The sequence below is a fragment of the Petromyzon marinus genome, chromosome 10 (genome assembly GCF_048934315.1).
Source record: "Petromyzon marinus isolate PM22_M1 ecotype Great Lakes invasive population chromosome 10, UKy_Petmar_22M1.pri1.0, whole genome shotgun sequence".
In the NCBI taxonomy this organism is placed as follows: Eukaryota; Metazoa; Chordata; class Hyperoartia; order Petromyzontiformes; family Petromyzontidae; genus Petromyzon; species Petromyzon marinus.
In genome coordinates, this window is record NC_133676.1 from 16,878,149 (window position 1) to 16,892,226 (window position 14,078).

Below are 14,078 nucleotides of genomic sequence, written 5' to 3' on the forward strand. Positions count from 1 at the left end.
TATCCACAAGTGTTCTCAACCTCAAATACTGTACATTCATGATTGTTAATATTCATTACTTTTGGTATTCGCACCAGTCCGATGAGGCAGGGCTTGCATGAAGGTGATATAGTTCATAGTTCATAGTTATATAGTTCATAGTTATATAGTTCATAGTTCATATGATTCGCAATGGGCCACGGCGCCAGCACCCACTGGCCTACTCACTCCGAATGACATCGGAGGGATCTTTGAGGTTCACTGTGAAGTAGACGATGTGTGGTCAATACACCTGTCGTTATTACCAGGGCTACCTGGCAGATTCGAACCACGAACCTCTGCAATAAGTATCGAACGCGTTACCACTGGGCCTTGGCGTTGCCCCGAAGTTTGCTACATTTTCATTGTAAAGCGTGGCACATTCTTCCCGTTATCTACAGTTATAATGTTTATTTGTCACGAGTAATAGGCAGTAAACCTTAGGAATAACCATACAATGCACACATTTGATTAGCAGAAACAGGATTCATTTAATCCATTGATAAGGGAAATTATTCTGTTGAAATATAAGTTGTCCGCATGCCTGTTTAAGCAATTGTGTTTTAGAAACGTTGCTTTAATCCTACGTGGCACTCGACTATAACTGCAGCATTCTCTCAGCGATCTCCGTGTCTTAGGCAATTAAAATATGCCGTGCAAGTAGCCGCATGCACGCACGCTGTGCATGTGCATGGCTGCTCTCGCGCTTGCAAGATTGCCCTTTTATTATTGTAATGAGCTTCTCATACCACACCGCTGATTGAAGGAGGTTAATAGTGTTAATAAGTGCAAGCCAGGGACATCACGAAGCAAGGGATGTCTGTGAACTACGGCCTAATATGCATTAATTATCAATGTTAAGCCGATGTATGCATTCGCTTTGATAATACATTCTATCATTTATTAGGGAGGGCTTCAGGATCAAATTGAGTGGATGTAGAAGCATCTTACCCCTCCAAGGTTATGCCTCTGGCGCTTGGTGTATGAATGTTGATGTCCTGACAACACCTTGGATCATGATTTGCTGACGATGTCCAACAGCGGCTGTGCCAGCTGTAAACATTTAAAGACTCTTCACAGTTGTATTTTCTTTCCCTGATTTGTCCTCTGTGTCGGAAAGTTTCTCATTTTTATTCTTTGCGACATGTAGTGATAACACTTGCAACAGTTGTGTGTGTATGTGCATGTGCGCACATAAACTCCCAATGGCATGTATGAAACAAAAAATGTTACCACGTGGCATGACCACTACCTCTTAAAGAACAATTAATCTGAATGTGGTTACGTTTTATATTTGCTACGACACCGCTGCCAATGCAATGGTTTCATTCTTTGTTCATGGTGTATTCATTCTAAGATCCCACGTAGGTTTGATGTTTGGCTAAAGGCAAAACACAAATGGCTAACTTGACCCAATGCATTTATAATACTGATTAATACAATTGATCGTGGCAATGTTAATGGTAACATTCTCTACACTTGCATTGGAATTAGTCTGCATGTGTAACCTGTGCCCACTGTGCCTCGCTCTTCTTACCCGTGATCTTCATCGAGCCCACAGCGATGGTTACAATGAAATAACATTTATTTTTAGGTAGTAGTAGCAGTACCCGTGCATTGTGTCTTCATATTTCTCCTCCGTCCCTTGCCACCTCTGTAGCTCACGCACAACAGAGGGGACCCCCGAAGCACCGGTGAACAACTGGCACCAGGCTGCCTTTTATTCCCACACCAAAAGGTCGCCAACAGCATGGCAACTCCGCCGGAGCCTGGCGCGTGAGTTTTCTCACTTTGCGGATCGGCCTCGCGTAACTCCCAGGCGATGGAACAACGCTTCTGCCTTTTGGCAATTAGACACTCAGAGTCGTGAGAGCGGTTTAAGTTTATCGTGAAACCTGACCGACCCGGTTGCATATGGTCCACATGCTGTGCATGGCGACATTGCTCGTGAGAATGTAGCATGATTAAGATATTACACACTTGCCTCGGCATACTGTATATTGGTGTTAATATTCGCACCAGGCAAACGCAGTTGTGGAACATGTGAAAGCTCTTCCCGATCTTAATAATCTGCTCTACATAGCTCGGTGCGTTGGTCTATTTCTAAATAGAATTTTCTTCTATTTCAACCTCGTGCGAGCTGTGTTAGATTTGTTTGCTGACCCACCCCTGCAGGACATCTGTGAAAAAGAGCTTCATAGCTCATCGGATTCCTCCAGTCTATATAAAGAGTGTGATTTTGAAAACTTATTAATATCAAAGTCAAATCATGATTTAGCATTCACAAATGCTAATTTAATGTGTCTTGCAAAAGTAATGTAAGCTGAGGAGGCCTTTGGTCCTGAAATGTACATGTTTTCATTAATTTACACCGCTTGTGCAACTACATATATAAATAGATCACTTGAATATAAGCAATTAGACCTTTTCATACGTTAACCCGCTGTCTCATCCGCCAGCGCATGTGAAAGTGTTCATGACACTTTGCAAGAGCGGGTGATTGTGCAAAGGTCTAATTTCCATATGGTAGATTCTACAATGATGCTGTACTGATGCATATCCTGTGGTAGTAGATTCTAAAACAATTTAATATATTAGGCCCATTCTCATGAATTAATATGCACGTGAATCTTTTTTTTAAGTGAGCCATTCTTTATTAACAATATCCTACACAGTTTACAACATTAACTTTTTGTTTACGTAATAAAACACCGGAATTTCGTCAAATTGTATCCCAATTGTCCTATCGGCAATGCATTATGGGACGAAGTATCCATTCAGAAATCTCGCAGAGGAGTGCAACCTTTCATGTTCTAGAACGGTCCACGGAAGTGGATATCACCGAGCTACCTCGCAGATCACTTCAAGTAACCTCTGGTCAGCCCAGTAGAGGGCAGCACTTCCCTCATGCAGAATCAGAAAGTTCAGGAAAGTAATTCCCGCTGAATTAAAGCCCATTGAGCTCAGAAGCTCTTTTTCAAGGGCAGACAACATTCCATGCTCTGACAGTCAAACCACCACCACTGGATCGTGGTGGTTGCTATGTCCGCCAATAATCCAGCAATGTGGCGACAAGAATCGGTGGATCACACAGATAGCGTGAAACTCCCTTCCCGTGGGTGGCAGAATCAGATCATTACCTGATTTGCCAGGAGGCGGTACAGTAAGTGTGCACTTATCTCTCTTCAGCTGTATGGGATGGAGCGTTGCCCCCTTGCACGTGTGGGGTTTCTCCAGGTGTTCCAGCTTCCTCCTGCATGTGGACACTCATTGATTGGCTGATGACGCCTTTGATAGGAATGTGGTGCCGGTTTATCCCCTGGCTGCTGTCCTTCCCACTTATCTGTGGTCCCCGTCACCTCTGAGGCATTCTCTCTATTCCAGTGAGCGAATACTACGCAGGTTAAAATCTGACACTAGTATTACTATTATTAGTATACAAATGCTAAATATTAAATGCCATGGTTAAACGTCTTGAATTGGTTCCATTACAATCATTTTGGCCAGTCAGCGATGCAGTGTATGACTCGATATTGAATCCGGCAGGCATGAAGAATGGAGCCGAAACGAGAGATGACTGGATATCTCCAGAGACTAATCCCCATGGTGGGGCACTGAGCTGACCTGCTGAGATACTTTATTTGAATCTCGGCAGCTGCCCATGAATAAAACGTAGTTGCAAACACGGCCTCAGCATGGTCTCGAAATTACTGCACAAAAATAATATTAAACTGTTTTTTTTCCCTTCACATTTCACCTCGAGGTGCACAAAATACCAAATATTACCATTCAGCATGTTTATTTTTATTTTTATTCAATGAACAAGAAAATCTCTCTCCCCCTCTCTGTCTCTCCCTCCCTCCCCAAGTGACGAGATGTTAACTTCCTCGCCTCGCATGCAGGAGGTCGTGGGACACTGACCCCTGTATGTCTCCCTCCCCGTGGTCGTGTGGATTTTTTTTCTCCGCGTCCTCCGGTTGTTCCCTCCACATATCGAATCAACATCACGCGATTAGAGCATTTGGCTGCTGCTGTTCGTTTCCACACGATGATAAGCCACTTCGTTGTGCAATCATTTGTGACCAGGTCGCTTATGAAAAAGAGCTACATAGCTCAGTGGGCCTTACATGGTAAAATAAAAATTAATTAGTTTAGTCTATGTATTCATGGTAAGAGCTGCTGTCGGAGCAGCTCCCATCGCGTGCCCCCCTCCTTCCCTGCCCCCCCTCCCTCACTGTGGGCCGTAAAGGTCACGTGAGCACCCCGGATCTATTTCTGTTTTTCAGGAGGGTCCTACAAAGATTTTTTATTTTTTTGCCGGAGGGGGCGATGCTTCTCTGTGCGATCCCAATTGAGAAAATTGTCGGTAACTTGTCGACACTGAGGTGTATGGCCGATATTAATTTGCTATGTTTTTGTTTGACTTTTTAGAGGAACTTGGAGGAGACCCGTGAGGAAGAGGGGAGGACATGACAGACAGAACACGCGGAAGAACGAACTCCACTCAGAAAGGCACCGGATTCAGGCATCAATGGAGGCTTCATGTTCACCCTTGCTGTGGTAGCTGGTAGGTTTGATGCTGTCTTTCTTACTTTGTAAAGGAGATATATATAGCTGCAAATAATATGCCCAGGTGGAGAAGATGGTACTGTCTATTGATTTTTTCAGAAACATAACAAACATGCTACTAATTCTCCTGACGTTACGTAAGATTTTACATTTACAAGGTTTAACTTGGCAACCCTTGAGTTGAAATGCAACAATGCTTTCAAGCCATTTATGGGATTAACGTTTAATAAAATGCTTTTCACGAATATTTTTAAACAGTAATAGGGAGCAGTGGTCAAGACTTGTGCATCACAGCAAGAAGGGCCTGGGTGTGATGCCTGGGTGTGATGCCTGGGTGTGATGCCTGCGTGTGATGCCTGGGTGTGATGCCTGGGTGTGATGCCTGAATCCGGTGCCTCCATTAATGCTAAAACATGCACATTACATATCTGTCTATGTTGGAATTCTACAGTCATGGACGAAAATATACCCGCCGCTGAAAATTGCTGGTGGTCACTGTGCAACATCTAATATACACCCAATAGTAACTCGTTTCAATTCTCGTGCTGAGAATCACTGCCCCAAGCAGTTTTTACTTGTCGCCTGCTATATGCTCATCGGGTGATTTATTTCATTTTCTGACATTTCACAGATGCTTTTTGGAGGTGTTTAAATCTCCCACTCGGTTCAGGAAGAAATTTTCCATTATCATTACCGAGCCATATATCAGCGCTTTTATACATTTGATGGAAAGCTGTGCGGCTTAGGAAATCAAATCTGGCTGCTTGATAAGAAAAAAAAAGTAATTATATGAAAATGGTTGTCTACTGCACTTTATAGATGTGTGCAGGAACCAAAAGCAAACTGCCAAAGCTTAAAGTTTAACATTGCATTTCGATTTTAAATGAATGCACGTAGGGCAACTGAGGGTATGAATACTCGCGACAAGCTGAGACACACCAGCCATTTATTCAGTCGACATGTATAGTCTGACTGAGACAATCGGCTGAAGGAGACCACGATGAGGTGAGGTGATGGTGCACAGTCCTGTACACGGTTCATCATCCACAACCCGGTATTCCCCACTCCTATCTACAGAGAGTCCAGTTACACGTATATGTATATCCCTGCTATATTAATGAATACGTGTTTTATTATGTGTTGGATGATCACGTCCTGTGGATGTAGCCATCCACCCATCCCTCCCAGCCAGTTAGCCAGCAAAACTTGTAATCTTATATAGCCCTGTCTCTCTTCACCTTGATGTTGCTTGTTCTGTGCTGTATATCCCACTCAATATCGATTTGTCGCTTTGTCTCTGTGTCTCTATTCAAAGCCACCCCCTCTCCATCTGTATTCCACTACTACCTCCACTGTATATCACCCAATCCCCTCTCGCCCTCGCTCTTCTTATTGTCAACTCTCCCTTTCCCGTCTCGATATCTCTCGCCTCTCCCGAATCCTCCCTCCCACCGCGTGTCCCTTTCCCCCGCTCTCCTCTTTCCGTTTTGCTCTGTTTACTCTCAGTTTGACGCCCTTTCACTCTCTCCCCGGCCCTTCCCTCCCCGTTCCTCTCCGTCTCTTTCCCCCTCCTCCATCTCGCTCCATCTACCTCCCTCCTTCACCTCCATCCTTTATCTCCCTACATCTCTCATCGATCGCATTTGCGTAGGATATATACGGCCGGGGGTGGCAAGGTGGGGTTGGGGGTGGTCGTGACATCATAACACACGGGAAGTGGCTCGACGTTGTGGGATGTGGGTGACGTCATCACGCACATGTGCGCGGTGACATCACCACTACATACGGCCACTTGGCCGCGCGCCAGCCAGGAATCCAGCCAGCAAACTTTTTTTCTGTTTTTCCCAAGATCGTATGAAAGTGGAATCATTTGGAAGGGAGGGGCGTGGTTGCTGATCGGAGGGGTTGGGTTGACTCTCCCTTGATGGAGTGTCACCTCGGAAAATAATTCCCATTCCTCTCCTGTCCACCACCTTAAGTGTGTGTTCAAACACGCTGATTCACTTGGCTACCTGAAGGCAGGTGTAAAGACAAGGCATCTACATGACTACCCAGTCTAACAGAGAGGGTCCTGGCCTACGAACATCGGGACGTTCACCACCGATACTTCAAGCGAGCCTGACCGCAAAATAAAGACACTGAATGTCAAAACGGTCCAGACAAAACCTTGCATTTTTTTTAACACCAATGCTGTTAAAGGTACCCACTCCCAGAATGCTGTGGCTGATGGGATGTGTTAAAAAAAGGAGATATACATTTATTTCTGTGGAGGGCCTGGTATGGGAAGGAGGCATGTTGTCCACGTGTTTACTTTGCACTCGTCACTGTCTAGCCCATCCACCCCCCCCCCTCAACCTCTCACCTCTGAGCTGTCCACATAAGCGGACGACGATTGCGTGAACATTTCAGGCTGATGACCATTACGATCATTCATAGCGCATTTTTGGGTTTGGCCACTTAATGATCTGACCAAATTTGTGTCATGAAGACCCTCCACCACCCAACACTTGACTTCTGTGAAACTACTGGACATCTGTGAAATTACTGGACATCTATGAAACAGCTGGACATCTGTCAAATTACTGGACATCTGTGAAACAGAGCTTTATAGCTCATCAGATTCCTCCACTATAAATCCATATTCTGATTCTGAACAAATGGTTTGTCACGTGCAGAAGCGCTTAACATACCAATATTTTTTGTTTCAGATGAACGGTAAATTAAATAACAAGTATCAACCAGTTTTAGCAATTAGTATCTAATTGTAAAGTGTAGTTGTGAGAATTGTCCACGTGACAGTTCAAATTATTGGGTCTGTCATGTGATGGAGATTTTTTATCGACAAAAATGTGGTCAGATCATTGCATGGCCTAACCCAATAATAAATTATGAATCACGATATTGGCTGTGAAAACCTTGCACGTGTTATGATTACGGCATCCTTTCTGTAGATAAAATGTTTAGTGTGTTAAATTAAAAAAATGCTCTTGTTCTCAGGATAATTTTAAAGTTTAAAAGTACCATCGTTATTTTTCAGGGCATGGTCACACGCAATGTTAGAAAATGTTAAATACTAATTTCAAGTTAGAACATTGTAATCGGAAGTATCTTGTAAAAAGAAAATCAACACCCAGATACAAATAGCAACATGTGGCAACAATCTAATTCAGTATGCTGAGTGTGGGCTGTTAATGTGTAACATATTCATGAAATTCTAACCACGCATTACCCCTTGACAAAAGTAAGTGGGTAAGGGTGCAGATTCTGCGTGTCGACCACCAGACTCAGGAGGCAATGGCAGTAAGACAGATTCAGACGCCTCTCGATTGAATGTCAACTTTTAATCTAAACACGAGCAGAAAGTATATAAAACACATTTATAGTACACCTTGTTGCAGTAAATCAGCTTAGCAAACAATCCAATGGAAAATATCTGCACTCTACAAAACAAATGAAAACAACGCTACCGCTTGTTTTTTTGTCTTTGATAAAGATGTACACAACTGTGCATGATGTACAAATGCATATCGAATTCACTTAACCATTACCCCGAGGTGGGGCAGCGTGATGGATTATTGGTAAGAGAATGGACGACTATAGATACGTTTTGGCACGAAAATTGCATTATTTTACAAGAGTAGCACACAACAATAGGAATCACACAGCACATTGAAACTTGTTGGAATCACTTAACGATCCACTTTGTGGTAACTCGATTATGGTCATTATATCACCCCATGGGAATAAAGAATTTCTATCACTGCACCACCAATGATTATAAGGACCTTTAATGTTCTATTAAAACAGGATTAATGATGCGTTAATGTTGTGAACTCTTAATTTATGCCGGAATTACTTTATATTCCGTGATAAGTGTGCATTACGGTTCATTTAAGTCTCCTATTCCTCGTGTGTGTGAGAGAGAGAGAGAGAGTGCTCTAAACTATGGTTGTATTGACCCGTGTGTAAATAAGTAAGAAGAGACAGATCCATGCCGGCCATCCAGCAGGTGATTTCTCTGAGCACATGAACAGTGCAATCTGGTGGATTTAACCTGGTCTTAGAACATCTGAGTTTGACAGTGTTCAACGTGTATTGTATATTAAATACAACAAACTACACACTACCCCCCCCCCCCCCCCCCCCCAGTTATATGCACAGTGCTCGGGAAATGTTTTATCACGCAAATTAATATTAAAAGGCAATTCTGAAAACGATGCTAAAACGTTGTAATTCTTTGGTCGTTTGTCCCAGTTTATCCAAATTGTGCTCCACGGGAGCAAGCAGTGCTGGGGGAAGGCTTCTCGACCATCCGCCATGTGCGTGCTATCACGAGACGCTCTGGGACGTAAGATGCACTCAAAACGTGTGTCCGGTGTCAATAAAGTTGCACAGATCTGATGGCAAACAACCGAATCGTAATATGCACAACCTTTGCTTTCAAATGCAGGTTAAAGAAAAAAGTGGCTCTTGTCTGGAGAATACGAGTGATGTTGTCCATCGTTCCTGGGCACCCCTTCGTTAACATGCACTGACCAGTGAGGTGAAGGATGGACAAACAACACCCCCACCACCACAGCTTTATGGGGAGGCCTTCATCTATTCAAAAGACAACACATCGTCGTTTCCGTTTGTATTACTAAAAAGGGCAAGCAGCCTTTGGCTGTCAGTGATTTGATCAGTGACCTAGGATTGCTGTTTTTCAGGCAGGCTGTTTTATTCTTTTTAACACAGCCTTTATCGTTGCATTTTATTCTGTTTTCTTTGATTTTGAATAATAAAATATGAATTTTACAACCCTTGCAATGGAGCGCCACTCATTCCGCATTGGGCAAAAAATTGGGCCAAAAAATTAATTTTTTCAGACTTGCAGAACTTTTGGTTAACACCGTTATTCCACAAAATTGTAATTAAAAAAATAAACTTTAATTGGAACCACTGGCCTACAATCAAAAGATATGTTCCATTTAATGCGACTGCCTTCTAAGTCGTTTTCTTTATTCATTCCAGATAAAGATGATGACTAGAGGTGTGATTTAAAATAATGATAAAACAGCACGTTGGGTTTGAGAAAATTCCTTTAATTGAGATGTATACGTTGCTGTCAGTTATGCATGCCGCAGTGGTGGACGTTCAGGATTCCACGATGCTCGAAAAAGAGTGGGAACCCGCGTCATGTTCCAAATTTGCCCCCCCAAAAAAATTGTCTAAAGCCACGTGCCAACATTGCTCCTTCCTGTGAAGCTACGGCAGAATGTGGTTTGTCGGCGAAGCACAGTGGCGTCTTCGTGAGGGCCTTGCGTGACAACAACGGTGCAAACACCACATGTACTCGTGATTTTATATGCCAGTAGACCTGCAAAATGCTTTTCAACAGGACATCTAAAATACGAGCACTTTCACGTCTCCCCAGCTCCAAATGTAAATGTGCATTAGGAAGGTTTGTGTGTAACAAATGCAGTCTGTCGGACAAACACCACCGATGGTGTGGCACACATCCACCACATGTTGAGCGTGTTTCATTATTGACCACAACTGTTTGGGAAATATGAAAAGCCAGGAGGGCGTGAATATTCCTCAAAGATGGAACGCGGCTTGGTGTGCTAAGTTTAAATTAGCCACCTGAGTTTATGGCGTATGGCAGGTTAGTTTGCTATGTTACGCATTCTGCACAGTTATGGGGCTTCATGTACACGCAATCACATTGAATCCTTTACAAATCATGAACACACATAGGCACGTGCATGTGCACATGATTTTGGGCTTCCAGTGGCTTTGAGTTTAGTCTTTTATGGTGTGTATCGATGGTACGTTGTGTTCCGTGTGAGTGTAAATCCACCGATGTAATTCCAAATATGCCGTATCATCATGCAGGGCATTTGTGTGGTTAAAGAATTACAATAAACACGTGTTCCATCGCAGCATCGCGGAATTTCCAACCCCACAAATCCAGAAAACAAGGCTCAGGAAACGCTGACACTGAACGCATAAAATCAATTCAATTTGCTGTGATAACGAGGAATATCAGCACAAAAGGGAAATAAAAATCAATGAATCTTTGTTTTACACAAAGGCCCAATTTTAAATCACATTTTAAACGCAGTAATAGAGTACAGCTGATTTGTACATGCCTTACGTAATGTCATGAAAGACAAATTTTCCTCCTTCTGACCTTCGCTATTGGCAGGCACGGCATGAGCAAGCCGCTGAGCTCTGTGACCCATCAGCACACACAACGTGACATCTGGGAAAAATGATTCTCTTCCGTCGTTCCACGGTCGTGAAACATTCTCCTTTTTGAGCCATGAAATTCCAATACCTCGCTTGCCTTCATATAAAGTTAAAAACAGATGCATTTATGCAACCTTATGGCCAATATTTTGGTCAGTAACAAGATTTAGTTTTGGAATAAAAACACATTTGATTGCTGTTTTGAAGGTCTCTATTTGTTATTTAAAATAGAATATTATTTAGCATTTTGCCTTTCCTTTAATACCTTTTCAATAATTGTTTTGGCACCGTAAACTATTTACTTGGAGGGTTTGAACTAACTGAATGTTATCTTTAAAATGCATTACTGCTTAAGAGCACACATACATCTTATAAGACAGGGTGATCTGTTCAAGGAGAAAGTTAGGAACAAAAACATTTCAATTCAAATCCTCTCCACGTCTCCCACCAATCTCAATACAAGTATTACAATACTCTCCTCTCTAAGATATGGAGACGCTGTTTTCACAATATCCAGTTCCTTGTTGAAAATAGTGTCGTTACAAATACATTGTTTATCTATCTATGGATCACCATGTGGGTCTTAGAGGTTGCATATTGAGACCTGTGCTGTGAATTACAGTCCTGGGTCTCATTCCCTTCACCTACCTGCAGTGACTGCCATGGTGAAGTATGGTCAAACAGTCCCAATGGATGACACAGAGTAAGGAGGCCTACATCCAGCAGTGGATTGACAAATTGATTTTAATTGTTATTTTATATATTTTTATTATCATTATTTCATAATTTTAGCTAATAATAGGGTTTTCCACTTTTTTCTGGCAACAAAACTGAAACCTTTTTACAAGGAATCATGTCTGCTTTAACCACAATACTTGTGGTCAAAATGCAAACAGAAAATACACTCTGATAATATATGCATTGTCTTTGAAGCTGATTGGTCCACACCAGAGACAGCTTTCTTTTGAGCCGCGTCTCAAACGGTGCTAACTAGCCAGACTTTCAATTATTTTAATTGGGTACTTAAACAATTTTTTTATGGGTAAAACATTGCAGAACTGAAAAACAAGATAATTAAAGCGGTAAATGCCTTCATTTAAATTGTATGTTAATCTAAAAAGCCGAACTGAATCTTGAAGGCAATTTCGCAAGAATTGCAAAAGATATTCTGCCAATTCCCGTGGTCAGCATTTTAGCACTTGGAAATAAATTAGTCCTGCAGGAAAAAGTATAAACGTACAAGGTGAACACTCAAATTCCACATATGCTCGATAGACCTGAAACAGATATTAAGCTTGTCAATTCCACCGGGGGAGACAAAAACCTCGTTGTGTTTTAGAGAAGTGTATATTTTGTGATGTTATAATCATGAAAACATCCAAAATTATTCCACTTTTATTGGCGATGGAGAGAAATCGGTCCCATTAGAGTTTTGCCGCTTAAAATGCACCTCATTAGTATCCCTAAAGTATTGGCCCCTGGAGGCCACTGCATTGCACACAAATCACCACCACCCCCGCCCCCCCCCCCCCCAAACAGAAATATTACATTACATTTCAATGCAAAGCATGGGGGATGTTATTCTTTGCAGCATCTACTGTTGGCAATGGGCAGCCAGGGCTAGCTGCGTTGACACTCTCGCTTGACACACGTGGCTTGGCGATCCGAGTGGCCACCTCCTCCAGGACTCGGACAGATGCACACTGTGCAGGAATCCACCTTTACCTCCCGGCCGGCTGGGATAATGCGCGTGCCTGCATAGCAGTTCCCACCTTCACAATGCGGAGACAAAGTAGTGGGTTGGGAAACATGGAGAGAGAGAAAAAAACACGCAAAAACCCAGCACAATTCCTTTCATGACACAATACTATGTTTGGTAAGTTATTCTTGGCTGAAAGGAGTCGTGTGAACGTTGGTACAACTTTATTTGTAAGGATTATGGTGTTATCCCATCTCAACAAGTCAGCAAGTCGGTTTATATATAACATAATTATTTATACATTGGAACAAAATGTATTGCACAAGTGATATGAACATGGAAACAATTTTCTTTTAAGCATTATTTCTAATACTGTATAAAAACATTGATGGGGTTTTTTTTAAATAAGTATATACATTATATTCTGAATTTATTAGGGCTTAACTATGAAAGGTGAGCAATACGTGTATAGGATTTTTGGTTCATGTAATCATAACATGTCCCATCTAGTTATGTTACCTTTACTGCTGCACGTTCTAAAAGAAACAGACTGTGGATGTGTGCGGTTAACTGAAAGGTGAAGCTGCTCTAGGCTGCAATGTTGGGCTCAGGATAATACTGTGTAGGAACCTCCTGGTTACACCAGCCCACAGGGGATTATTGTGTCCGTCCGTCGTGCATCCAAAAATGGGAGGGGTGGGGCTGGGTGGAGAGGGGAGGGTGGGGAGGGGCTGGGTGGGGAGGGGATGGTGGGGAGGGGCTGGGTGGGGAGGGTGGGGCTGGGTGGGGAGGGGAGGGTGGGGAGGGGCTGGGTGGGGAGGGTGGGGAGGGGCTGGTCACCCCGTGGTGCCCTTATAAAACTCATCGTTTAACCTACTCACTCCGACTTGTCCCCGCCCTCACAGTCGGGCATATTTGCGGAATACACCACGCCGCCATTGACCCTGGCCATTGCCCGAGCAACCCAACGTTCCTACCAGCTCCCTCCGCAGGAATGTATTTAGAGGAAAATGGAAACTTACACCAAGCTCGTGAGAAAGCGGAAAATATCTCTTGGTGGTACAGAACTGGAGAGCACATCAGCATGTTTATGCCTCAAGAAGTTTTTGAAAGCCCACCAGGATGATAAGAAAACAAGATGATTTATAGGATTTGATATCCAAATATCTCTTGGTACTGTGTATCCTAGGAATGTACTCGCAACACTGTTCACTTTGTTAAAAGGTTTCAATATGAATTCTGAAAAAATGTACAGGTAAAAAACAACCTAAAATACAGCAGCATTATAATATAGAGTATAAATGCACAAATAAAATAACTACGATATAAAGATACATTTTACACTTGAAAGCACATTTCATACACACATTTAAGAATCAATATATTGGCTGTCTTGTCACCAACTTCCACTTCTAGGTTATTATTTAATACAATTCTGACTTCATGCATTGATCATATCTGGTCAGGTGCTTCAAGGTGTTTGGTTAATCGGTCAAAAGATCCACTGCTGTGTATCAAGTGTATTTTGTGAAAGCATACACCTGACTCCACTAGGATGATA

At 42.6% G+C, this 14,078-nt stretch overlaps 1 protein-coding gene across 1 annotated transcript in view; it reads right to left on the minus strand.

Moving 5' to 3' along the window:
• Positions 1-7,909: 7,909 nt before the first annotated feature.
• The window catches only part of LOC116940822 (von Willebrand factor C domain-containing protein 2-like), a 31,330-nt gene continuing 25,161 nt past the window's right edge, over positions 7,910-14,078 (minus strand). Inside the window, exon 3 of the mRNA XM_032951047.2 lies at positions 7,910-12,590. Within this exon, the coding sequence (XP_032806938.1) occupies positions 12,439-12,590 (152 nt within the window). The 3' untranslated portion in view covers positions 7,910-12,438. The remainder of the gene's footprint in view (positions 12,591-14,078) is intronic.